The following is a 27,833-nucleotide window of genomic DNA, read 5'->3' as shown; positions in this document are numbered from 1 at the left end:
GAGCTCCAAACCTTTGTTATGTGAACAGGGTCCGTGCCATGTTTTTTTAAGATGGGTTTAATATACTTCTATATCTTTGTTCAAAGCGGTATTTTCAATAAAGATGTTAATTCTAAATACGATTAGACAGTTTCTAGCGATAATATTTTCTATTTGTTAACAAAATCAAAACACGAGTCTTGTTTACATTATGAAGAATTTTAATCTCTGTTTTTCTTTTGTAAATCAACAAATGATGTTCAAATTTTTTGCTGATCATTAGAATTGCATTAGTTAGAAATTGTAAACATTAAAATTGGTTTTAAAAAACAGCTGAAACTGTCCTTTTAACATTTTAATGGCACAAGAAAACATAAATATGTGTTTTTATCTATTGGCACCCATAAATATGTGTATAAGATAACCTTGATTGTTCTAACATAAAGGAAATATATCCCTCAATACATGTTATTGAAGAACCTGAACAATGAAGAGTCCATTTCATTGAAGGTTAAAGGTAACCCATACCTTTTTAAAAATAATCTCAAGTTATATCGTAAGATTCTTTTACGTTAATTTTAAGTTATTTTCACAAAACCACTCGTAGGTGGAAAAAAAATCTCTAGATAATTCCTAAGATACCGATCCGCAACTGCACTTAGAAGAGTAAAATTACAATGTTTTTTTTTCTGATCATTGTATTTGCGTTCTAAAACAGCTGTGCATAAAGGTTTTGGTTTCATGTTCGTATGTATATTTGACATTTCAATGGGATTGATTGTATATTGTTTAACGTCCCTCTCGAGAAATTAATATAATCATATCAGTTTTTTTTTTATATAGAATAGTGAAATCGAGCTAATTTTTTTGGCTCGTGAATCAAAGGTAGCATTCAAATATTTGTGAAACGCAAACAAAAATAAAAATTATGTGTTTGATTAATATATTCACTTGACCTTCATCTTTATGTTTTAAAGGGATTTTTAAATCCATAATATCTTCTATGAGATACTAGTAGTTATTTATTTATTTATTGTTTAGTGTCCATCTCGAGAATTTTTTACTCATATGGAGATTTCACCACTTGCTTTCAGAGGTCCGTGGAAAAATTGGATACAGCTTTTGACCTATACTCGGCACTCTGAGCTATTGAAAAGGAAAGGGTCTTTTTCATGCCAGAATCTACAGCGACTCTAGATCAGACGGTTAACTACTACGCCACGCTCTGTGATATAAATATGACCAGCACAACATTATAGAAAATTCAACGTCAAGTTAAACAATTCTATTTCAAACAATGGCTGTGAAAATAGGGGTTCTTTTTTAAAAGAAAGTTTTTGACGAAGTTATATTTTAATGTTTTTGTATCTTTTAAAAGTTATCGCTTTCTTCCTCTCCTCGACTTTATAAAACTTACCTTCTGTTTGATTTTATAAAACTTTTATAAAACTGAACGGTCAGTGATCGATCTGAAAAAAAAAGTAGTCAGTAGTCAGTCGCAGTTTAAAAGTAGTTTACACTTGAATACCGAATCAAATAAAAATATATATATATATATATATATATATATATATATATATATATATATATATATATATATATATATATATATTGTAATTTATGTTATTATCTGGAAATTGATAAAAATTGAATAATTTATTTATATATTAAAAAATCAAATATAAAATTTCTATCTCTTTAGGAATAAAAATTATTGAAAACATGAGGAAAAGAGAGAGAAAAAAAATAAAAGTTTATACGTACAAACAGCATATCTTTAAGTTCATACGGTATACAAACCAATAATATCAGTCATAACATGCACGATATGTTTTTGCAACATAAAATTTAGTCTTAATTGTTAAATAAGTCATTTGTAAACGCAGTTTAAAAGTGGCATTTAGATTAAAAATATAACTTGTAACATGATATTTATTAAAAGAGGGATTGTAAAACATATCAGCACATCAACCATTAATTTGGTAGCTAAATATTCAAAGCGATATAGATTAATATTTTTGATTCTTGAAAGTTTTTTTTCGAAGTCCAAACTAAGACAACTTTTTTTAAATAATTTAATTGCGAAACAGTTCTGTCTTTATGAATTGTTTTTCAGTATAGAAACTTGTTATGCTGTATTATTCTTTTGTAGGCTAGACACGTATTACAAGGTTGCATATATAACTAAGCATAATTTATTGTTCAAATGATCATTATAGGTGTAATTTTAAAAGGATTGTAATTTAAAACCAAGCTGTTACAAGTCAAATATCTGGAAATTGATAAAAATTGAATAATGATACTTGAATGATTCTATGATCGTAATTGTTGATAAGAATGCAAAAAATCGAGAATATATGTCAAATTTCTATCTCTTTAGGAATAAAAATTATTGAAAACATTGTGAAGTTTTAATACTCTGAATGCCGGATATACAAAATTTGCAGCTTACTGATGAAAAAATTCTCGAGAGAGAGAAATATATAAAAGTTGGTTACTACACATATAATCAATCACAGCATATTTCTTTTCTTATGAACAATTAATTAAATCATTATAAATAATATAATATAATATCAATAATCCTTTTGAAAAACTCTTGATGGTTATAATTATATTTACCTTTTCAGTCATACAGCTACTTTTTTTTTGTGTAGAAAATCCACACAAATAATATGTTTGTTAAATACATATTTAGACAAGTATATATGGATGAAATTCTTATATACTGTTTTGTGTTCATTCTGTAATATATATCTTTATCTAATAAACTCAAATTTCAATTTTCAGAAACATAAGTCTTGATTTACAAAGAATGTTAAAGCCCGGTGTAAAGAAAATGGCATTTAAATTAAAAAAAAAACATGTAAAAAAAATCATTTTTTGTAGAAAAAGGGTCATAGGGGTAATTATTTTATATGTTAGTCCTATAAAAAATTGACCCCCATTGGAAAATGAAAAGTAAAAGAGATTCAATAGTCAATATAAAATTTCCTATTTTTGTTTGCTTAAAGAATGATATTCCACTTGTTCTTAGAAATCAAACCATGCAACAATCAGGTTCCAATACTATTTAATAGAAAAATTATTTTTTTCCTTTATTTCAATTTTAAGCTTGTATAAGTTTGGCAAATCCCTCTTGACAATAAAAGAGGAGGAAATTTTTAACCCCCCCCCCCAAAAAAAAAATTACGTTAAATCAAAACAAAAAATAAATAAATAAATGAAAAGCAAAAATATAGATAAAATTCTATACCTTTCAATAATACTGAAAGAGGCTCTAGATAAAATATTGAAATGAAGTTAAGTATATATAATCATAATTTACTTCGCCATGATTAAAGCATACTTTAAATGTTGGTGGGGGTATACTTGAAAGTATTGTGACAAAGTAACAGTGTAAAATTAGTAGAATAATTATAGTAGATTATTTTAAGCTTATTTTTAGTCCCTTCTTATAGAAAAATAAAGGTAGGGTAGTTTTGTTTTTGTTTTTTGTTTTTTTTTGTTGCTTTTGATGATAATCGACTTCCTCCTAAATAAGTAAGGGGGTACACAATGACTCTGTAAAGCAATGGGATAGTGTAAAATTTCTAATGCAAAAACTATACATGTAGACATAACCTTTTGATTTAGCACACAGTATTCATTGCATTTCTTAATTCTTGTTTTACTCCAGTTCTGCTCCTTTTACCCAGTTCTGAGTATATTTTTCAGAGAATTTAATATGAAAATCAGAACAAACATTTTCATTTTTGTAACGTCTTCCTTATACTGTATCATAATATGAAAAATTAATTGAAGACCATTTCTTTTTATGTCCCTGTAATCGAAGATTCGGGGGTATATAGTTTTATCGTGTCCATCTGTATGTCTCTCTGTCTATCTGGCGGTCTGTTTCTCCGCAAAAACTTTAACCTTGACCATAACTTTTCATTTATTGTAGCTATGCCTTTCATATTCAATATGTGTATATTCCTTTTGACAAGACCTTGCTTTGGGTACCACCAAATTTGACCTTTTGACCTTTACCTTGGAGTCTGTCCCATTTTACCAAAAAAAAAAAAATGCCAAATTTTTTATTTACTTTGGCTATACCTTTTTAACTGTAGAGACTAGTACTCTCATACTTCACAAATGTAATCCTTGTTACATTAAACCTTTCTTAAGAAACCATCAACTTTGACCTTTGACCTTTGAGTTTGACCTACCTTTCATATATAGCCATTAATTTTGAACAAGTGGTGCTAGGGCTTTGCTATTTTGCAATTGTATTTCTTGTGAGAAGACCCTACTTTGGGTACCATTATATCTAAATTGCATTTAAGAAAAGTTTAACCTTCGCTATGTTGCCATACAGGGGCATAGCTGTTTCAACACATTTTTTATATATAAGAATTATTATAAATAATATAATAAAGCGTATCAGATAATCCCTCACTATATACCTCCCGCTTTTCAAGCGGAGGATATAATAATATGTGATACCTGATTTTTTCTGTCATACGATGATTTCCACCATCGAAAAACAATGTTTTTTTAGGCTCGATAAATCTTTACTCCTTTAGATTCTGTATCATCGCACACAAAATATAGCCATAATCATATGTTATGAGATCAACATATCATCAATTTATTCAAAATAAGCTCAGGTGAGCATTTTGGCCAATATGCTTCTTTATCTAATTTTTTTTTTCCCCCTAAAAATTTCAGCTTTAATCCACAGGGATATTTTTCTATCTTTTTCTTCACGTGGGTTCTGCAAATTTTAAATTGGTGACACTTTTCTACGGACAAAAGGGTCATTTTTGTATTTACAATGACCGGGGGTCATTTTTCGCTGTCGAAAAATGACCCCCGGTCATTATTCGTCTTTACACCGGCATGAAAGAGATATGAAGTTACACTATTAGAACTACGTCCCCACGGTACTTCACTATACTCACTTTAAGAAGTGAACTTTTTATTTACAGTGCCTTCCGATTTTGACAATGGCAAATGACGAAATATATACATTATATCATTTTACATACAAAAAGAAAAAGATATGTGTATCATTAAATTACATTAGATGCCATCGACTTGTGAATACCAAAGTTTAGTTTTACCCCAAAAATGATATATTCATGTGTCGTTCATATATGAAACTCTCTCGGTTTCATTGTTTATATAATAAAAATTGAATGTTTCACTATCAAAAATATTTCAGAGATATTTTGGTTACGATCTTACGGAACCAGGTAAGGAAAAGAACAACGATTTACTTCAATTGAAACTGATAAAGGATCATTGAAAAACTGAAAGACAGAGAATACAGCTTTGCTGCATGATGAATACTTTTTTTTTTAAATTTTTTTGTCGTTTCATGTTAACTAGGTTTCTTAGTAAGTTCTGTGTATAAGAGAATACCAAATTATAAGACAGTTATTCCCTTATTTAAGACAATCCTTTGAAATATTCAAAGTATGCAATAAGGAGATTCAAAATATGATATTTACAACATTTTCATAACAGGTAATCGAACTAGGAACTACAGAGATCAGTTACAAAGATTCAAATACAATGGCATGGAAATAACCATACTATTTTTGAAAAATGCGCATGTACTCATTTAAGCATGTAGAAAACAGCATTTAATTTCCCCTTCAGGGTCGGTTGCTTGCAAATAAAAAAATCTAAATAGTTAAAATGAAAATACCCCGTGTACTCATTTAAAATAATTTCTTTATGTTTTAAGTCACAAAAATGTAATTTCTACTTCAAATCAATAAAACAAGCTCACCTTTTTTGGTACAAGTTTTTTTTTTCAGAAATGAGCTAATATCTGCAATGCAGACTCAAGTTTCTCTCTCTGGACCTTGCTGTTAGTAAATCTTATCGAATAATTGCATAGGTAGGAATACCCCTTTAAATTAAATTGCAGTAGGAGGAAATGTTTATGCATGTCTTGACTTGCAAAACCAGAAGTTGAAATACATTACAATTTTTGACAGACAAAAGCATGAATATTTATTTACTTATTTTGTTCCATTTATGTTTTTGTACGAAAACATTGATTTTGTTGAGCAAGAAAATAAAATTTCATACAAAAATGAAACACAATACGTAGCTGAAGGACGTAACATTAAGAATCGAAAGTTTACTATTGGAATTCAATTGCTTTGTTTGAAATAATGACTGCATTATTTGTATAAGTGTTAGAAAGCTAAATCACTGAAGGAAATATTTCTTAATTTTTTTTGTTTTTTTTGTGGATAAACCATATCTATGGTTGCAAATTTAAATGCCCTACAGAGAATGTTTTCATTATTTTTTTAAAACAAGGACGATTTGTTGAATTTTAAATCGGTTTTTGATTTTTGAGAAGAAATATCTTGATAAAATCTGTTTCATTCTGATACTAGTGATTTTACTACCTATCGGTATTAAAATAATCACGGCATTGTTTGAATTTTATTTCGCTTTTGTTAAAGAAAATAAGGACGGTTTGTTTTACTTCTTTACATTTTAAAGGGATAGAGCACCACACAACACCAAAAAAGGTTGTACAAAACTCGGATATTGTGTAATCAAACGCTATTTCGCTTTTGTGTTTTTTTCCTTCTCAATTAAAAGAGTAGGGCACCTCAAATGAATTTGACATTGATGATGCACCTTTTAAATTGAAATGTAACATATGCGTGCAAGTCCCGATTGATCTTTCATTGAGCACACAGGGATGTATAAATTTTTTGAAATGGATACGTCAGTTAAAATTATAAGTCTTGATTACAGATATAAAGACTAGTCTTCATTTGAGTATTTTTTTCGAACATGTTAATTGGATATGAAATAAAAGCATTTTATTAATGAATATTTACATTTCCAATGTCTTTCTCCGAGATAAAATTAAAAATAGTTAATGTACTTTATTTCTACATGAATGTACTGTTTCAACAAAAGGCGCGGTTAAAATAAATCACGTGCATTGCTGGACAAATAGCTAGACAGAAGCAGGGCTTGCAGCACGTGGATTGACGGAATCAAGAGCATGTAAATATAAGGAATAACTGTCAGATTTTTCAATTTCATGATGATCAATCGATTGGCTTGCGTGATAATTTTATGCATAAACGCCTTTGGCGTTTATGCGAATTATCACGCCAGCCAATCGATTGATCACATCATGAAATCGAAAAATAAGACAGTAATTCCTTAAATAACTAAAATCGATAGACAATATATTACCATCTGCTAATGCGAGAAATATGTCCGATTTAATAAGAAAACTTAGCAATCATAAATTTATCAATATTTCTCAATGGTCATATTAAGAGTAGATTTTTTTATCAAGCCACTTTTTTATAATTCACACTAACCTTTGGATAACTTAAACTGTGAAAGTAGACTGATCCATCATTTAATATAAAGAGAATAATTTGCAACCTGTACACAAATATTAATCAAATGAAATATCCTTAACATTAAATTAGACCACAATACAGTAATTGTTAACTTTATTTGCAAGTACTTTCCCAGTTTCAGTGAGCAAAAAATGATTATTTTCAATTATCAGTACTACATGTAAGTGTAGAAAATAGCTAGTTTTTGACGTTCAAATGTAAAGAATATCTTGCGGGATAAACAAAATACATGACAACTGTCTTGAAATATAAGCGATATTTGGGCTCCGGTCGAAAACGTAAGAGGGCTCGGCAAGCCTCGCCTTCTATCACGTTTTCTTACCCTCGCCAAAATATCGCTTATATTTCAAGACAGTAACCATGTATTTTATATTTCTTGGGTGGAAAAGGGACGCGTCTTATCTTGAAATTGAGATATTTTACACTATGTGATTTCCTCAAAGACCAAAAACATTCATTCATTATTGAATAGACAGTCGTTAATAAAAATATCAAAATTGTGTCCGATCAAAAATACTTCCTTAATCAGGTTTCGTTTATCTACTAAATGAAATGGAAACGAAACCAAGCGAGACAAAGGTGTCTCATCCCCTCGCAACGAAGTTGAAATTTTCATTTAAATCTGAGGCAGGTTCATGATCTTGGGGTAAGTTATTATGACTATACCTTGAGTGGTAATCCCCCCCAAAAAAATCCTGCAACATTGATATTTCATCTCCAAATAGTTCAATATTATTTTCCGCCTTGCAATATGCCTCAACAACATATTTCCTCATTTGTGTTATTGTTATATTTTTAGCATGAAAATAACAGTGATCGATCAAAACATCAGAAACAATACTCAGCTTTAAACACGGACCCCGGAAACTCCAGAGGTGGGATCCATTGCCCAGGAGGAGTAAGATGCCCTTTTTGATCGGTCACACCAATGCACCGTGAGCCCTACATGTATGTATTGATGACGGATATGGAGATAACGAACGGTATCTAATGTCAAAGTCCATAAAACAATAAAAAAAAAATAGGAGCGGAGCAAACGGACCTCCAAAACATCAGAGGTGGGATCAGGTGCCATGGATGAGTTAGCATCCCCTGCTGAGAGGTCACAACCGCCGTGTACTCCTTGTTATGATAGGGAAATAACGGAAAAAAATCCGTCGTCGATTCAGTGTATAAATAATGGTATATTGCTGCATAAGTAAGGGACTTTGACGATAGAAATGAAGGTCACAGCAAGTGTTTTCTTCCTTACACGCATAAGATTTTGCACAAATTCTGCTTCATATGAATACAAAAAAGGTCTGCTAATAACGGAGCGCCATTGCTACCCATTGGAATTCCAATAGATTGTTGGAAGACATGGCTTCCAAAAACCACACAGATATTGTCAATCAGTAACTCAAGCATCTTTTTGATATCAACTTCAAACTACTTGTGTGTGAAATCAGAACGTGCTTTAACAAAATAATTTTGCAAATGACCAATGACCATGTAAGTAAATTTACGTGGTCCAATTTTTATTGAAAAAGCAGTTGTCAATGATATCAAAAAGCCTGAACTTTAATTTATCGTTGGGAATGGTTGTGTATATAAAGTATACATCCCATAGTCGCATTTAGTATAAAACAAAGGTCCAACAGCTGTTATGAAACAAATCAATCAAAACTGATATCACTACTAATTCAAATTATTCTGTTAAGGGAACAGTGGAGGACATGACTTCTCGTATTTTTAAGTCATCGGTTTTAAATTCATAAGTAAGAACACAGTATTCACGAAATTGCTTTAATTTACTTCAATTACACATCATGTATTAACACTATCACATAACATGGGATATAAGCCCGAGCTATCATATATCAGCCCCTAGAAACACGCATTCGTTGATAAAACACAATCAAAAGCTTTAATTGATAGAGCTACCCGCCGAAAGTTTACAACTGGCAGTCACTCAAAATCAAAGTATGACTGCCTTGAAATAATGACTACTTTATTTTGTATCTATAGGTGTTATTGTTCAGGAAGTTAATTCATTGTAGGAAATTTTTCTCAAATTTTCTGTATTTCCCACTACTGTACTTGCAAATTTAAATATACAGAGAATGCTTTCCTTATTTTTAAAAACAAGAAAGATTTCTTTTTAAATTCAAATAATTTTCTCTATATAAAATCAGGAGGAAAGAATTTCTTGACAAAATCCGTTTATTCTCCCTATTTTAACTACCTATCAGTATCATAATAATCAGGATATTATTTTATTGAACTTTAATTCGTATATTTAATATATTTTTATTAATTTGTTAAAGAAAATAAGGACGACTTGAGGATGCACCTTTAAATTAAAATTTAACATATGTGTGCAAGTCCCTTAATTTACAAGAAACGCACTTATAACAACAAATACCAGTATAACATGAATAGCATTGCCCTGAAGATTTTAAAATATCTAGTTCAAATTTTAAGATAAGATGCGTTCATTTTTCACCCAAGAAAACTATTTAAAGACAATTAGTACCGATAATGGACTATAATCATTTTTGGTTACTGAAACTGGGAAAGTATACGTACTTGCAATAAAGTTTTTAATTGCTCTATTGTGGTCTAATTTAATGTTAAGAATACTTACATTGATTACAATTTATGTAATACAATACAGATTGCAAATTATTCTCTTTATATCAAATGATGGATTGGTCTAACTTCACAAAAGAAAACCTGGGCTAGCGTGAAGTGTAAAGAAAGTGGCTTGATAAAAAACATCTACTCCTGACCACTGAGAAATATTGATAAATTTATGATTACTTAGTTTTTTTTAAATTAAATTGGACATATTTCTCGCATTAAACGATGGTAATATATTTTCTTTCGATTTAAGTAATGCAATAATGAAATGCTTTTATTTCATATCAAATTATTCGAAGGGCGAGGTGAATATTGTACTTCAAAGATAGCTATATCATTGTATTGACCTAAAAAAAACAGCAATAATTGTGTAGTTTGAGTGTAACATGTTGAAAACATACTCAAAAAATTAAACTAGTCTTTATATCTGTAATCAAGACTTAGTTTTAACTGACATATCCATTTCAAGAATTTTATTATACATCCCTCTGAGCACAATGAAACTTCAATCACCATATGATTTCCTCAAATACCAAAAACATTCATTATTCATTATTGAATAGAAAGTCGTTAATCGATTTTTTTAAAAATATCAAAATTGTGTTCGATTAAAATTACTTCCTTAATCGGGTATCTATAATTTGTCAAATGAAATAAAAACGAAAACAAGCGAGACAAAGTTGTCTCATCCTCTCGCAAAAAAGTTGGAATAAATATATTAACGCAATGGTGTGTTTGCTGGGGGTCATGTCCTGTGTGAAACAGAACTGGCGTAACTTGCATCGGGATCGATGTCAAATGCCTTTGTAAATAGATTTTATATTTGCGAGGGGATGCTTCACCTTGCAATGTCCTTGATAAAAAATATATTACTGAATCATAAAAGGCATATACTCAGGGTTATGAAGTAAGGTGTCTGTTACAATAGTTATTATTTGAAGACTGAATCATACACAAATATTGGAGCTGGCTGTTGTCAAAAGCTCCTTCTTAGAAAATTTTTATCTTATCTGCTTAGCGTCAGTTTCTGCAGCTGCTGAATCATTGGAAAAGGAAGTACACTATTATTAGAGCTGATTTATATAGAATTTCCGGAAAGAAAAATTAATCCAGAATTAACACTTAATTATGATTCAAGCTAAAATAAACGGCTTTATTGTTAAATAAATAAATCTTATTATCCACATATTCGATAAAGTGAAATTTACCGATGGTAAATCAACGAATTGTACAAATTATTTTTTCCATTTCAATAAATAAAAAATATGTATTTTTAACATCTAAAATGCAATTATTGATTTTTCTACTCTTAATTTTTTATTTTAATTAAATCAACTACCTCTGGTGAACCGTCTTTAAAATAACTCTGCCTGTTCATTATTGTTTAGCCCAAGCATGAATGAAGACGCCAAAGATATAGAATTATTTTTTATTCTTCTTCGTCATAAGCTCTGACAACAAATCATAACAAGCTAATTTCAATAACTATCTACCATATGATGCAATTCCATTTTAAAATAAATCTGATAATTTTTATTTTAAAGGCAAAATATTAATTTTATTCAATAACTTTCATTCGTGAAAAAAATATTCTATCAAACTTACTCTAAGGACCAGCCTTATAAACATACATAATCCTTATTACAACTACAGTTATCACTCAGTCGCATTCAATTGTTGTTTTATAAGAATATTATTGCATACAAAGTAAATCCGGCAGATAAAGCCATGTATACAAAAAATGATGATTTGTTTTACATGACGATATCTGTTAAAAATTGTTTTGAAAATAAATGTTTAATCACTCTCAAAACGTTCTTCTATGTATCATATAAAGTTAAATGATACAAAATGTATCATGTAAAAATGCATTGATTATCTCTTCACATTTTCTGGCCATCCAGCCGATTCACAGGTAAAAAAACAACACGAGATCAATATTAATTCATGCCTTCATCAACTCGCACCGTCATCCGCTGAAGCATTTGATGACGTAGAACTTAATGCCCCATTGTCTTTGTCAAGGTTACTCTGTAACTGTTGTTTCCACATTTCCTTGTAAAATCCCCCGTGTAACAAAAGTTCATTATGGCTGAAAAAAATAATGTTTAATAATTAAATCGCATGCTTCTCTGAAGACAGCAACGAAAGATAATTAAATGAATTAAGGATTAAATTAATTGAAAACGATTTTTTCAGGTCTTGTTTAGTGGTTCGACTCCTATTAAACCCCTAAATTTCAAATTCTATTTTTATTTCTCTCGCATCTTGCATTCTTGTTTTATTCATTAAAACTCTTTCTTTAATTTTTTCGTATTTGAACACAGATATACATTTCACTTTCACTTTACAGATATAGTTACTGTATGTTAACCGATTAGAATTTCATGAATTTTAAGAAAAAAATTAAAACCTACGTTCCTTTCTCCACAATCACACCCTCTTTCATCACCAGTATTTGATGTGCATGTATTATCGTCGATAATCGATGAGCTACGATAATCGTAGTTCGGTTGCGGCAAATTTCCTCCAAAGAGGCTTGAATATATCTCTCTGTGCTTGTATCAAGAGCTGATGTGGCCTACATAAAGTAAAATACATTGTATACTATAACATACAAAAATCAAAATGGTTCCTTGTGTTTTCAAAACTGTCAAATAACGTTTTAAGTATAAAAGAGTCAGGTATGTATAGACTTGTAAAGAAAAGATTTGAATTTTTCAAAAAAAGATATATTAGATAAGGATAATTAATTTTATAAAATACTATACCTCATCAAGAAGCACGATTGTAGGATTTTTCAGTATAGTTCTTGCAATGGCGACTCTTTGTTTCTCGCCTCCACTCAGTTTTAATCCCCTCTCTCCAACCACCGTATCATATCCTGGTATTAGGAAAATATCCAACATACGGTATGAGTATAAAATCTATTTGCTAGATGTCAGTCAGTAAGTTGATTAAAGTATTGGAATAACCATACGTACAAAATTTGTGCAATTATACCATTGTTTAAGTAATATTATAAATGCTGACAATAAATCAAAATCAGAACATTCATAAATAAGGCAAATGGCTTAAAATTTAATGTTAAAAATGACATTAGAAAAAGATCTAAATCATTAATGCCTTAAAAAATAATGATCATCAAACACTGCATATTTTTTCGTTATATTATTAGTCTAAATCATTTAAAACATATATGCACTGTAATCATACAAAATGGCAAATTCAATAGTCTAAGTAGAATTTTATGTGTTGAAAGAATGAGGACTAGAGAGAGTTTTCAAACTTCATAACCAACACACTCAAATAAAAAAAGAACAATCTAAATTACAATTACTTGGTTATAAATGTTTAATTTTTGGAATTTTTTCCCAATCAGATGATTATGGAGAATTTTCTCACCGTCAGGAAAGCTTAGAATCCTGTTGTGGATGTCGGCTGCTTCTGCTGCATCTAAAACATCGATGTCATCTGCATCCTGGTTACCATAGCGAATGTTGTACCGGATGTCTTGATTGAACAAAACTGTGTCTTGAGGAACCACCCCAATCTGTTTTTGGAGTGAGACTTGAGTGACCTAGAAAATTAGAAAAGAGTATCAGCTTTCACATTTCTGAAATTTAGAACTGGAAATGAAGTTGACAGTTAGAATAATGCAATTAGTAAAATTTGGTTTTAATCACAATGATCAAATTTAAGTACCTGTGAAATATCTTGCCCATCAATAAGAATTTCTCCGCTTTGAATATCATAAAACCGGAACAAAAGTCGAACAATTGTACTTTTTCCGCTACCAGAATGACCAACCTTGAAAATTAATTATTACATAAATATAACAGAAAATATACAGTCGCAACACGATTTAAAACTACTTTTTTGCAAGAATTAAAAGTTCATTAAAATTTTTAGAACCTGTTTTTTTTTTCTCAAAAGAAAGAGCATTTGAAGGAGAAATTAATAACTAGTAATGTGTTTTTTAATAATAAAAAAAATCAATAAATTAAACATTTCAGTTAAGTTAGAGGACCATATTTAATTTTCACATGTAATCCTACCAATGCATAGGTCTGTCCTGCAGGAACAGTAAAGGATAAATTCTTCAAAATAGGACGCCTATAGAAAAGAAAATTAAAATAATTATAGTTGCCTGACGATGTAGAAGAAAAATTTACTTTACAATTTTTTTTTAAAGTGTTCAAGAAAACTTTGCAATATCCGTTTCGTTTTCAACAATGATTTTGGAAAGCCCTCCAATGAATTACATTTTTTAAATAAAACCTAAGACACATGGTTTTTATTCTTCTACAATGTATGAATTAAAAATTTTGCCCTAACTTAAAGGTTAAAAATCTGCTTATTCTTACTCCTTCATATAGCTAAAACTGACGTCCCTAAATTCAATCTGTCCTCCGTGTAACACAAGATCTGATGCACCAGTTGGGTCAGTGATCTAAAAATATATATAAATATCTGTATCTATAAAACAATTTTATTTTACCACAATTTCACTTTACCGCAACATACTACATTGAAGTATATCATGTTTCATTTGATTTTATTCCTGCGATTGATACACAATGTATACTTTTTCAACACAATTTATACCTGTATCTGTAAACAATTTATATCTGTATCCTAAAAGACTTTCTGTATGTATGATATGTATTCAAATTATGTGTTTAGCTACATACGAAAAGATTAATCAGTTTTCAAATTCATACCTCAGGCTTTTCTTGCAACAATTCGAACATGTTTTCCATGTCAATGAAGGCCTGTTGTATCATCCTATGTTAATAAAAAGCAATTCAAAATTAATATCAATTGTTTATGCCTATTTGTTTATGATATAAGATGGATTATCAAATCTGGAGAGCGCTTGTGTTAAGTGAAATTTGGAAAGAGAGAGAGTGTGAGATTGCAATATGAGAAACATCCACGTTATACGAAATTACAGACTTCTAAATTTGTAAAAAAGAAAAAATAGTAAAATAAATAAAATATTTTTGCATTTTAGAACACTATAAGATAGACTTTTAACTTTTTGTCATTCGGTATAAACTTATTCTTGTAGAGAAAGACTTCTATTACCTGTAGTATGTTCCTATCCAATTCAGCGGACCATATAACTGAGTGATATAGGTTCCAAACAGGATGTAGTCTCCTACAGTAAGTTTGAGGCCGTCAATGTCGTCAATGACACAGTAGGCACACAATAAGGATCCCACACAGAACCCCACGGTGATTGTGATGTTCTGTAGGCAGCTCAGTAAGTTTAAGGAAGCAGTTGACTTAAATTCTGCCACCTTTGTTTTGAAAAAGATAAATACTATTATTCACTTTACAAGATGAGTTTCTCTGATAAATCCTGGTATTTCCACACACAAAATGACTGAGAAATTGAATTTTAAATTTTAACAACTTCGTTATCACAACTTTCTTCTCCATGAATAATACTTATTATGTCTTTTGTACCCAAAAGAATGTTTTATTTAATTAATTAGAACAGGAAATGGATTTTTCTTTTACCTGAAAACTGTGAATTGCTTTGTCGTATCTGCTAATTTCAAAGTCTGAAGCTGCATAATATTTCACCTTTTGAACCAAAAAATAGCAAGAAGTTAATAATTTGTACACAATTTGTTTCATTTCATATTGATAAATACTGGTACAGTAAGAGAAATTATCAAATTTCATTGTACTTGAACAAATCATTTGTAGAGAAAAAATCATTTTGCTTTTATTACATTTCTCTCGCACTTAAGATACATTCACGTGCGTTTCTATTACACAATACCGTTTCAAAATTCAGCAAGGAATCCACGGCTGTCTGGTTTCGTTGATTGTCAAGCCTGTTTTGAAGTCGTCGGTATTTTGTACGCCATTCTGTTATCAAAATGGTGATACCTGTCGAGAAGACAAATATATTCACTTGTCTTTTATAGGAAAACTAAAGTACATGTATTATAATAATAATTTTTTTTTTAATGTTGATTTATCTTTAGATCTTGGTAAATGTCAGAAAACCAAAAGTATAACTAATAGTCCATTTCTTGTAGCGCTTTTTCGTGATTCTAGTGGCATTATCGTAATGAAAATGCTTGTATTAAGTCGCAAAATGTTTTTTTCTTTATCTCTTTAAAACAATGAAATTGACATTATATGAATATAGAAATAATTTTGTTTTTGTGTTTTATTGGTAATGTAATAATTATAATTTTAAAAAATTGTTCCATATATAAAAAATAAATGAGTTCATGTACAACTTTTAGTTTCTAGATATTCCTGTTTATGGTCACTCACCTAGATACAACAGCATGCACATAAATGTAATGATCCCAAAAATGTAGTTGAAAGCCAAAACGAAGTACATAATGGCAAGAATAACATCCACAATGGTTGGAAAGATGTTGAATAATATATACCTGCAATAAATACCAAACAATTTTACTGAAACTAAACACAACGCATCAAAGGTAGACAAGAAAGTGGAGAAAGGGGGTATTTGTCTTTTTATAAGTTGTTGCTATGAGCAGTACATCCTTATGATACTTATAAATCGGGCCTAACAGGAGCTGGCTGACTCACCCTAACAAACTGTTAATACTTGTTGTCCCTCTGTCTATCGTCCTCAGTACCTCTCCCGTTTTTCTCTCCAAGTGCCAGCGCAAAGATAAACTGAAACCAAACCAGTTGGTAAATTTATAAAAAATTAAAAGAAATTACATGTAACTATTTTCAAAGAATAGACACTTGATATCACATTTATGATGATTATGATAAAATTTCTTGGTATTTTAAGGTACATATATTTTTTTAATGGGGGGGGGTATTTTAATCTAGTTCAATTAAAATTTACCTGTGAAGATGCCGTAAAAATTTAAGTTGTATCCGTCGTGTCGTGTATTGCTGAATCGGAATCCACAGAAAAGCTCGCATATTGTTCAGGAACCCAGTTGTACCTGACAAGGAAAAAATGCTTAAATTATCATGATGGAACGATCATATATGGCTACAAAGAAAAATCAGGGACTAAAAAATTGTCTGCTTATTTTTTTTCATTCTAGGTATGCTTAAACGTATGTACTATAAGCAAGGTATTCCAGATACATGTACATGTATACCATTTCCAACAGTCTGAAAGATTATGATTATCATGTTGCAACGATAAATTTTCACCTTCCTTTCTAAATTTTTAAATTTTGATCTGATTTTTGTCGCTTTTGGCACACTTTTTCCATTCCTATTTTTTAGGGGGGAAAACAGCCGAAATGCCGTTATGTTCTTCCAAACTAAGTTTTCAGTTTTTTTTTTTTTAGGGGGGGGGGGGGAGGGGGGCAATTTTTTTTATTGATCACCATTTCCACAGGAGTATCATATACATATCTTTCTAAGTCTTTGACACAATTTTATCAAACTGATTTTTTTTAATTCGATTCTCAATTGTTTCAAAACAGGTTAAAATACGGATATTAAGGTAGCGTTTAAATTCTACAAATAGAAATGACAATCATCAGTTTAAAAACTTTAATAAAATTGCACCATAGTCGTATCTTTTGTTTAATTATTTGTTTATATTTTTTTCCAAAATATACAATTTATGATTTTTTTTTTGTATATAACCGGTATATTTATATAATTAAAAAAATGTTTATTCTTTCACTTGGAAATTTATTTATAATCTTACGATTCATTTTTGAATAATGTTGTTTACATTTTGTAACTTCATGTAGCTTCATATGCAAAATCTTGTCATTCATGTGCATCTCGTAGATAATGTAAATACTTTTCAAGGTGCAAAAACACAATGCAGAATAAATGTTACAAGACAGAAACATGATTTAAGTAACATTTTCTATCGTGCCGCCTTGAAATACTAATACATTCATAATCATCTGTCTATAGCCTCTGGTCATTCTAGCGTGAGCCGAACATTGTAAATTATTATGTGTCTGTATTACTTTGCAATCTGGTCTCTTATTGTAATCTTATTTTTGTTTGTTTGTTTGTTTGTTGTTTACTGTCCCTCTCGAAATTTGTTTAACCAGCTTAGACCTAAACGCACTCAGGGCCATTGAGCAACATGGGATCTTTTGTGCCAGCACCTACTGCGACACGGGACCTCGGTTTATGAATTCTCATCCGGAGGTTGAACCCGCTACTTAAGAATCAACTCCTTACTCCGCGACTCTAGAGAAGACGTTCTTATCACTGCACCACGCGGGCGACAATCTTTTAAGAAATCGTAGTATAGGTTTTTACCTGTTCCACCTCCCCTCATAAACAGCAGTAGACAATACAAGAGAATCAAGTCCCATCTGAAGACTGGCGAAATCACTTGACCTGACTCGTCCTTATATGGGGTCAAACTGTCGACTGAAACAAACATTAAAATTGCAATCAAAAGCAGATATCATGTCATTTTAATACACAACCATTTTATTAAAAATGTGCATCTGGATATTATCATGGCAAAGTTGATCGGGGTCCGGGAATTCCTGACTGTCTCAGGCTTTTGAGATTTCACGGTAGAATTTATGTGATTTGGTATTCTACTTACCTATAAGTTTTGTGTATTCGGGAACAAAAAGGTTAACAACACGTCCAGAAACAAGAATGACGAAACAGAACAACACCAACATCTGGCGCCAAATACTTCCCGTCGGCCAAACAATTGGAATCATCATTTTAATGTTATCCATCAAACTTCCCCAACTTGATTCTTTTCGCTTTGATTTCGGTTCCTATTAAGGAAAAAACCATTGCAAATGTTTTTTCTGGTATTTTTGATGTTTTTTAACTTATAATTTGTTGACTTTGTTTTATACCTTTCTAATGCTTGTGGTTAAGTGGGCGCTGTTCTTTGGCATACTTGGGGCCAAGAAGCCAAGAATCATTAAACAGATTATTCCAATATACCGGACAAGCCATAGTCCGAATTCCACTTTTTTGGAGACACTGCAACACAAAAAACACAAATGTACCAATACCTTCAATGTTGATTGATAAATAAAATATTAAAATCATTGTTTAATTTAAACCAAATTTCTTACGTGTCTTCATTCCACCAGTATATCTTGCTGTTCCAAGAAACAAAATACAGACTCTCTTTGACAAAAACCAAAGTCCAAAACATCAGTAGCACAAATCCATGACCTTTGACAAATCGGGGTAATGTCTGATTCCTTTCTAACACAATCAGTTTCAGACAGAAGGACCAAACGTAAAACATGCTGAACAATACCACAACATGGAACCCTGATAAATCCCTGTTTCCAATAGTAGTGTCGTGAAGTATTACGTGAATCATCACTTCGTTCATTAAGAGAACAATTATCGTGATCTGAAGAACCATTCCAATAGCACTAGGTTTGAAGTTTGATTCAATTCTCCTTCCATATTTGGTAAAAGTTGCTAATTGTCCTGAACCTGCGATGGTCATAAATGCTACTAGTATGATGGACCATACAGTCTCGTAAAAACACCTGTTAAGGCCATTGTCCACCCAGATGTCCGTAAAATTATATTCTCCACAATAATACATGGTCAAAAGTTATTAATAAAAGACTGAATTTTATCCCGTGTGCCTGAAAATATACGGTCAATATGTGAACAATACAAAATAGCCAACAATTAAAAAAAATTGCGTCAGCAGAAAATGCGAAAGAAATGTATCAATAAATGATTAACTCTTTCTTTTGCTTGTTGAAAATGAATTCAAAAATAAAAAAGTTAGCATTTTGAATAATGAAGAAAAATAAAAATTAATATATACTTGTTTGCTATTTCTTTAATTTCAGAATTAAAAATAAAAACAAGTTAGCCTTACCTTTTAAGCTAATGTGCTGACATTAGTGTATCATTCTTTCGATTAGAATAAACTCTAACTTTTTTGTACAACATAACGATACTCAATGCCATCACATGACCATCGTACAACGAGAGCGGCCTTGAAGATTCTCCCATTCATGTTGGACAACATAAACCACATAAAGTTGTCATTGAAATAGTATTTACTTAGTTCATATGACGAGCGTAAATTGAACAACCCTGTTTTACTTAAGTTTAGTCAAACTTTAAAACACAAAAAAATTATATAAATATTTCTGACTTTGTCTGTACAAGTATTTTGTTGATATGGATTAACGCCACAGTTGGATGAGAACGTTTAAAAACATTGAAGCTATTTCCATTCATGAGTACATCTTAGTATCTATATTTTATTTATTCATTTGTTACCAAAAGTAATTAAATGTGCGTTTTTGTCGAAGAGTTAAAAGGGGTCTCAAAACTACAATATATGCATGTATATATAGAAACTGAACCCATGACATTTTTCCCACCGTATCACATGACTGTTGTTTTTACCTGTAAGACTTACTCTGTGTTTACTCGTGCAAATCAAACAGAAACCTAAGCTATCGGTGCCACATGCACGTGTATATTTTAACTAAAAAGTAAACATAATTAGAGTTTCATAAGATTAGTTTCATTATAAAACTATATTATAAAATTTGAAATTAATTTCTATGACAATTCAAGGTCACGATGACAAGCAAGTGATTAAAAAATATTTGACCCAAATGTATTGAACTTCCTATATAGTGGGGACATTCTAAAGATTTGGATTTTATCTTTGATTAAGTATGGGGTTGTTATCTAAATTGTCATTAAGCTCTCTGGTTCTGCTGGCAGAGATTTAAAAAAATACACAAGACTATGGGTTTTGTCACTTGTTTATTGTTTTCTTTCACAGCTTTTCTCATCTGGAGAAAATTGTCGTAGTTTTCGATCTCTTTCTACATACGTTTACATAATGTCAATTTTTAAATCCTAGTTTTGAGATAAAATTTACAGCAGTTGTGTTTTCCTTTGCACAATGTGTTTCTCTCCGAGATTTTACCATGGCTTTAATCCAGTAACTGACTTTGGCAACATCGGTAAAAACAGTGGGATAATTCCTGCACGTGCTGGACCCCCAAGAGGTGACACCCGCCAAAACAAATGATCCACTCCACTTACAAACCAGAGGTGATCCACTGTCCCCCTTTCATAACAAACCATAAATGTTGATGCAGGAATGTGAAACGATTTCTTTAATTAACTAAAAAGGCATGCCATGCGTTAAGGATAAAATGCAATGTACAACAGATGCGATAAACGGGATATAAGTTGCCTTTATTGTTCTTTTTTTGAGAAATAGATATAGACGCTGTCCACGTCTCTAAAGAAATAGCTTTTAATGATTAAAAAATTATTGTCTAAAAGTTTATCGTTTAGAAATTAATGCGATACCAGTAACAGTTTATATGAACCCCTTTAGACTAAAAGTAAACAGTATTCCAGAGCTCATACAAATACATACTATTAATTAGGTATCGGCAGCATACACATTTATGTTGTGAAAGTTTTTTGAAGATTCAAAATTTTGTATAAGTCTATAAAGCACATAACAGTCTCCAATGACAGAGGGGTTGGGGTGGGAGAAAGAATTTATATAATCGCACACAGTTTTACAGCTAAAGCTGGTCAATGCATTGCTCTTATTAATAAGCAATTTTTAAACCACATGGTTTCGTGTCTTGTAAAAAAAAAATAACAGATAGACTTTATTTTACATTTGTAAATTATAATTTTTTCCGTAAGCTTGTAACAACTCATTCTTTTCTTTTGCATTAGTATCTTGCTCTGGGTTCATCCTCTTTAATATAAATTAAATTGTTCCACACAAGCGATAAATATACATCAAAATACGGTGAGAAAAATTCTACGTAGAAAAGGAACATCAATTTAGTTCAGTATTGACGAAAAGTGATATATTTATCACTCCAAAGATCTGCAATTATAAACGAGTAGATCAACAAAGGATAATGCAGTCTATTCAACAGATAATAACAAATTGCAAAATTACGAATTACAGTTGAATTACTGAATTTTATTCCGTTACATGTACATTCTTTTAACAGATTATGAAAAAAAATGGAAAATGTTATTCTTATTGTAAATCAACCTGATGGCAAGGTGTTTAGTATTTCAAACCCGTTCAGTTATTGTCCATAGACAAAAGCGATTTATTCACAAGCAATGTTAAACTGATGTAATTAAGCTATTCATCAGCATTTTTGAATTTAAGCTCAGAGTTGATAACCATAGCTTAAAAATCATTTTAAAAACTATATTTGATTCAAATAAAATTTTTGCTCTTGCAAAAAGTCAAAAACTTCTCCATCTTAAAATACAATGTACGCTTTATAGGCGTAGTTTATGCTTCATTGACGTAAATACGATTAACGTCATGATCTTTAGTTAGCTTTGGTAAAATATTCTTTATATTTTCAGAACCGAACATTAACAAATGTTAAATTGAGCTTATCCCACTTATCTAAAATTTGGCTAACCATCCATGTATCCATCTAAGTGCAGAAAAGAAAGAGGACAAAATTTACCTCGCACGCTGCAGTGTTCTTGTAAAATGCACATATATTGGTGTCTTTCACAAGCCCATTCCAGTAGCGCTTCGAGTTGCATTTCTTGATGCTAATGACTTCAATATCTGCTTCTTGAAGTTTATTTGCCAGTAATTCTCCTTTTTGATCTAAGAAAAAATACGTATGTAAAGAAAATATTTCAGATATAACTTATTTGTTTTACAAATATATGAACCTTTGTTTTGTTTACTTCAGAATGAAGTTGGAACAAGTTTTGCAATACAACCATGTTTTAGTCGTTGGAAATGCAATTTAACAAATTGTTGTCTATATTTAAAGGTATATATCATCCTTACAGTACTCTGATCAAAAGACTATTTGAAAAGTTGATTAAACTGGGTCATGAAGTTAAGAATATGAAAGCCATTACAAGGAGCACAATTTTTTCTCATTAGGAAGTACTGTGAAACGAAATGATCTTTTCCCAAATAATGGGTTTCTTTAAACAAGCGTTTACCCACACTTTAAAACCCTCATAAAAATGATATCTTACCTACACTTTTGACTCCCCATCCTGTAATAAAACACTTATATTTCGACATCTTGGATGTTTCCATGTCTCCCTCTTCCGCTAACCTAATGGTCTTAACGTTTCTGCTATTACTAGCGTTCCTCGCTAAATACAACAATGCCACATCAAATCCACCGAGAAAGTTCCCTTTGAAATCTGGATGCTGTTGAATGAAGGAAAAAAATTGTGATAATTTTGTCCAAATTTTATTTGTCACTAATAATGTACGTTTCTTATTTTTCTCTTTATCTTCTTTAAGACTCATATGATATATTTTTTCTGAATAATGAAAAAGAACAAATGATTTTTTATGTTTATTCTTGAAAAATATATACTGTAGAAGTACTTTTTCCGCGGAATCTCGATTTCCGTTTAATCCGCAGGTAGAAAATTACGCGATTTCTTAGACTGTCACTTTATGCCTTACATTTATATTAAGTACGCTTGGACAAATTTCCGCGAAAATTTGTGGCCGCGTACATAGCGTAAGTTAATACCACGCGGAAAAAAGTACTTTTACAGTAAGTTAATACCTGCATAACTTTTTTTTTCATTTTATGCATTTAAAATAGGCCTATGAAGGCAAAAAGGGACAAAACTGACCATCTAAAAAAGTCTTTAATTTCTAAATTTTAAGAGATTTGATAGGGTCTGCTTATTAAACTAAAATAGTCCAAAAGAAGAAAACCAATCCATGCTTCTCACTTTTAGTAGCATATATCCTAAATGCAATTTATTCTTAAATATTCAAAGAATGAAACTTACAACTTGAAATCCGGAAACTTGTATGAATTGTTCTGCACCTTCAGCGATTGACCTGTCATACTCTCCAACCACCACTTTATAGGCATCAATACTGAAAAACAAGTATTATTTTAAAGGAAAACATTGAATTTATCAAATATTCTCGAAATAATTTGGACGAAAGGGTTCTTTAAATATTCTTAACCAACCTTCTCCCCAACAGACAATGAGCAGCAGTAAGTACGACATCATATTCTATTAGAGTGCCGCCACATATAAAGTTGTCTGCTATCAGAAGCCCAGCTTGCCAAGGCCACGTATATCTCTTTGCGTCATTTCCGCCTATGATCAGACGATTTGGATGCAAGACAGAAATCGACTTTCCATGGCCTAACAAAAGGTAATAAAAATACTTTCGCTGTTCCTTCGAATCATAATTAACTTATTTTAATCAAAAGTTTGAAGTTATGATATTTAAAGAATGCGAAAAGGTTATAAAAATGCTATAGAAAGAGCATGTATACCATTATTCCTCACAACCTTGCTTGTAAATTATTAAACTTCTCACTGGAAGTATTAATTTAAGGATGACGTTTACTCAGGTTTCAGAAATCAGAGAGGAAATTTTATAAAGTATAATATATTAAATCAAAAATTGTCCTAAATGGATAAAATAACTCAGTTTTATCTCAATATCAATTTATAAATTTAATTTGTAAGTACTTGAAGAAAATATACAGGAACAAAACTCAATGTATGGCTACGCAGAGGAAATTCGGACTAAATTTTTAATTTTTCATTTTTGTCGAAATTTTTATTTCTTGCAATATTAATCACAAAGTAAAGGTTACATGTCTTTTAAGACATCATTTTGCAAATTTTGTATGTGTTTAAGCTCATAAGTTATTTCAAATAAATGAATGCTATGAACTAAAGAAATTCAAAAACATGTACAAAATCCTCTGCAGTCAACATATCTCTATAATTTGATCATTGACCCCATATAATATTGATAACTTGAGAATGAGGGTAACAAAGGTAACCTTATGCTATAAATAATCTAGAGTTCTTATAAGTCAGATTTTTGCAATATTTCATTGAAAATAGGGAAAAAATATGAATATGACAGAGGAAATTCGGACTGTAATAATTATTACATTTATGGCCCAATCTCTACTCATTTTTTTATATGGAGCAACTCTGTTCCACTGCTGTAAAATTTCATTATTTAAAGAGTTTTGTTGCTTGTAATATTTTGTGAGTGAAGAATAAAATGGTCATAGTGTGAAAAATTGAGGTATTTCCCGAGAAATACTCAGGGGCCCCTAAAATGAAAACGAGGTCATTGACCTAGTTATTTGAAATTGAAATTTAACACAAAAATCATATGTGTACAATGTGCAATAGATGGTTTTTCGGTCTTATCAGTGGAATTTTTAGTCATCTGAGTAAAGGTATACCTTAAGAAAGGAAATAAAATCACCATTCCTCTTGTGACTACTTTTAATTCTCAATACTTTTATGAAACATAGGTAATCAGAGATTACAGAGCTCACCTCAACGAATGTTGTCTTTAAGTAAGGCAAAGTCACACAATTAACCAACAAAAAGTATACATTCCAAAAATGAAAATATTTTTAAAAGCAATTTTGATCTGATACTTTGAAATAGACCTACATAAAAAATTTAAACTACTTCTTCTTCATGAAAATGTAATGAAAATCCAGCATCTGAAGCAAATTTGAGAGTTTTCATCTCTTGATGCAGCATTTGTGAAAGTTTGGTTTATACAATGTTATATAAGCCTTATAGTTTTTGGTAATAGACCTGCAACCATAACTTTTACCTTGTCTATTATCTGAAAAATGTATGTCCAATTCAGCATCCGAAGCAAGTCCATTAGTGTGCATCCTTAGATGTATCATCCATGCAAGTTTGCTCATTATAGGGCTCATAGTTTATTGGAAATGAAACATGCATTAAAACTAACATTTTCACTCATCCACAAAAAGTAGGTCAGATTCAGCTTCCGAAGCAAGCCTGGAAGTATGCATCCTTAGATGTATCATCTATGCAAGACTGGTCATTAAAGAACTCATAGTTCCTTGGAAATGAAACCTGCACCAAAAAATTTTAACCATTCACTCAACCGGAAAATGTAGGTCAGATTCAGCATCCGAAGCAAGCCTGGTAGTGTGCATCCTTATATCATCCATGCAAGTTTGGTCAACATAGGGCTTAAAGTTACTTGCAAATGAAACCTGCACCAAAAACTTTAACCTGTTCACTCAACCGGAAATTGTAGGTCAGATTCAGCATCCGAAGCAATTTATGCATCCTTAGATGTATCATCCATGCAAGTTTGGTCAACATAGGGCTTATAGTTACTTGGAAATGAAACCTGCACCAAAAACTTTAACCTGTTCACTCAACCGGAAAATGTAGGTCAGATTCAGCATCCGAAGCAGGCCCGGTAGTATGCATCCTTAAATCATCCATGCAAGTTTGGTCAACATAGGGCTTATAGTTACTTGGAAATAAACCTACACCAAAAACTTTAACCTGTTCACTCAACCGGAAAATGTAGGTCAGATTCAGCATCTGAAGCAAGCCCGGTAGTATGCATCCTTAGATGTATCATCCATGCAAGTTTGGTCAACATAGGGCTTATAGTTACTTGGAAATGAAACCTACACCAAAAACTTTAACCTGTTCACTCAACCGGAAAATGTGGGTTTCAGCATCCGAAGCAATCCCGGTAGTATGCATCCTTAGATGTATCATCCATGCAAGTTTGGTCAACATAGGCCTGATAGTTACTTGGAAATGAAACCCACACCAAAAACTGCACCAAAAATGTTAACCTGCTCCAAAAACATTAACCTGGTAATTCCTTTGCTGAAATTGCAGCATCTGAAACTTTGTCTGGTACAATAAAACACACTAAAACCATTTTCCATGCATGTCTAATCAGTATAGGACACAGAAGTAATTAAAAAGAAAACTGCTCCAAAAAACTTAACCTTAACCTGGGACGCCGACGCCGACACCGACGCCGACGCCGAGGGTATCACATAAGCTCCCCCCAACTTCGTTGAGGTGAGCTAAAAATGAATAACTTTGTTCAGACTTATTCAAATCTTACTGAAATTGTACATACCCTGTCAATGGAAATAAATAATGGAATATTAAGTTATTTTCTCTTTCCACTTTTAAGAAAATATTTACAAATGAAAAATGATTAGCAAAGTAAAAATAGGGCAGAATAAGTCAGCTAGTACTTACCAAACCCTAGAATGTTAAATAAAACACAGTAGAGACTTGTTAATTGAAGATAGGATGCCATTTCCAAACAAACTAAGAAACTCTTGCCGGATGATATATTTATACTTTCTGTATCTGATTCCCGCCATTTTCTTAGGGATTACCAAATACCAATGAATTACCTTTATAACGCAAAGAAGGTAAAAAAAAATTCTGGTTAACCACAAAATACGTAAAATATTGTCCGAAACCCATAGACAGATGAAAAGAGTGAATGCAAGGCAATAACTTTGATAGATTCGGATTCTAAATTTAGAATGGCTCATGGAAAATGACATTGTTAAGGAGATTATGAAGTCGAGTGTTTCCAAAAGTAGCATCAGTCCTAGATTAGATATTTCAATTATCGATATGTATTCCGTTTTCCACATTGAAACCTCAGCTGCCTTCAAGAATTAATATATGCCAATAACAACTATTCCCAACGTCAATTAGGGGAGGGTCAAAGAAACTAATACCAGATAGTTGTTCAGAAGGTTCCACTGAAATTCACTTCTAGTGTATTTGAACTTGAATTTAAGGACAGATGATACAAACATTTTTTTTCTTTGGAGGAGACAATATCATGCCGATGGTTTAGAAAAGTGAATAATTGTTTGAATTTTTTCTCCTTAGATTTGGAAAATGAAAAAGACTTGGAACAAATTATAGTTAATACTTCAATAAATTACAAATGTGGACAAATCAAACTCAGTAAAGGTTTACAGATGAAAACAAACTTCAGAATATGTTAGCTTGGTGCTAAAAGTGTAATAAAAACTT

At 31.1% G+C, this 27,833-nt stretch overlaps 3 protein-coding genes across 5 annotated transcripts in view; all 3 read right to left on the bottom strand.

Annotated features, from left to right (window-relative positions):
* LOC134247716 (deoxynucleoside triphosphate triphosphohydrolase SAMHD1-like) overlaps positions 1 to 11,006 on the bottom strand; it is a 39,028-nt gene extending 28,022 nt beyond the window's left edge. For 2 of the 3 annotated variants that reach the window (XM_062730048.1, XM_062730047.1), the window contains exons 1-2: positions 10,958 to 11,006; positions 1,397 to 1,448 (exon numbers count right to left, since the gene is read on the bottom strand). The gene's annotated coding sequence lies outside the window, so the exon portion shown is untranslated. The remainder of the gene's footprint in view (positions 1 to 1,396; positions 1,449 to 10,957) is intronic. The other variant, XM_062730049.1, reaches the window with a different exon arrangement.
* Positions 11,007 to 11,418: 412 nt separating this feature from the next.
* On the bottom strand, positions 11,419 to 19,622 carry LOC134247715 (ATP-binding cassette sub-family B member 6-like). Its single transcript, XM_062730046.1, has 18 exons — positions 19,058 to 19,622; positions 18,833 to 18,962; positions 18,565 to 18,748; positions 18,267 to 18,380; positions 16,864 to 16,966; positions 16,593 to 16,682; positions 16,308 to 16,429; positions 15,802 to 15,911; positions 15,534 to 15,599; positions 15,096 to 15,310; positions 14,729 to 14,792; positions 14,372 to 14,457; positions 14,063 to 14,120; positions 13,710 to 13,814; positions 13,410 to 13,584; positions 12,776 to 12,888; positions 12,422 to 12,585; positions 11,419 to 12,096 (listed from the first exon to the last, which is right to left on the bottom strand). Exons 1-18 carry the CDS (start codon positions 19,546 to 19,548, stop codon positions 11,961 to 11,963), a joined length of 2,526 nt encoding a protein of 841 aa, XP_062586030.1. The 5' UTR covers positions 19,549 to 19,622; the 3' UTR covers positions 11,419 to 11,960.
* Positions 19,623 to 20,737: 1,115 nt separating this feature from the next.
* LOC134247698 (CUB and peptidase domain-containing protein 2-like) lies at positions 20,738 to 27,712 on the bottom strand. Its single transcript, XM_062730030.1, has 6 exons — positions 27,033 to 27,712; positions 23,957 to 24,137; positions 23,769 to 23,859; positions 22,986 to 23,166; positions 22,451 to 22,599; positions 20,738 to 21,051 (listed from the first exon to the last, which is right to left on the bottom strand). Exons 1-6 carry the CDS (start codon positions 27,091 to 27,093, stop codon positions 20,824 to 20,826), a joined length of 891 nt encoding a protein of 296 aa, XP_062586014.1. The 5' UTR covers positions 27,094 to 27,712; the 3' UTR covers positions 20,738 to 20,823.
* Positions 27,713 to 27,833: the final 121 nt, after the last annotated feature.

The sequence above is a fragment of the Saccostrea cucullata genome, unplaced genomic scaffold, assembly GCF_032062105.1.
Source record: "Saccostrea cucullata isolate Sc308-1 unplaced genomic scaffold, CSIRO_AGI_Scuc_v1 ctg64, whole genome shotgun sequence".
Lineage (NCBI taxonomy): Eukaryota > Metazoa > Mollusca > Bivalvia > Ostreida > Ostreidae > Saccostrea > Saccostrea cuccullata.
Note: the sequence above shows the minus strand (reverse complement) of the source record. Positions and strands in the feature narration are given on the sequence as shown.

Excerpts from the sequence above, each read along its gene's own strand:
- LOC134247715 (XM_062730046.1), bottom strand. The coding sequence starts at position 19,548 with ATGTATTATTGTGGAGAATATAATTTTACGGACATCTGGGTGGACAAT. Across the intron at positions 14,458-14,728 it reads TGTTGCAAGAAAAGCCTGAG|ATCACTGACCCAACTGGTGC; the intron begins GTATGAATTTGA and ends ATATATTTTTAG. Across the intron at positions 13,585-13,709 it reads ATGGGCAAGATATTTCACAG|GTCACTCAAGTCTCACTCCA; the intron begins GTACTTAAATTT and ends CTAATTTTCTAG.
- LOC134247698 (XM_062730030.1), bottom strand. The coding sequence starts at position 27,093 with ATGGCATCCTATCTTCAATTAACAAGTCTCTACTGTGTTTTATTTAAC. Across the intron at positions 24,138-27,032 it reads ATTTAACATTCTAGGGTTTG|GCCATGGAAAGTCGATTTCT; the intron begins GTAAGTACTAGC and ends ACCTTTTGTTAG. Across the intron at positions 21,052-22,450 it reads AGAACACTGCAGCGTGCGAG|GGGGACAGTGGATCACCTCT; the intron begins GTAAATTTTGTC and ends TTGTTATGAAAG.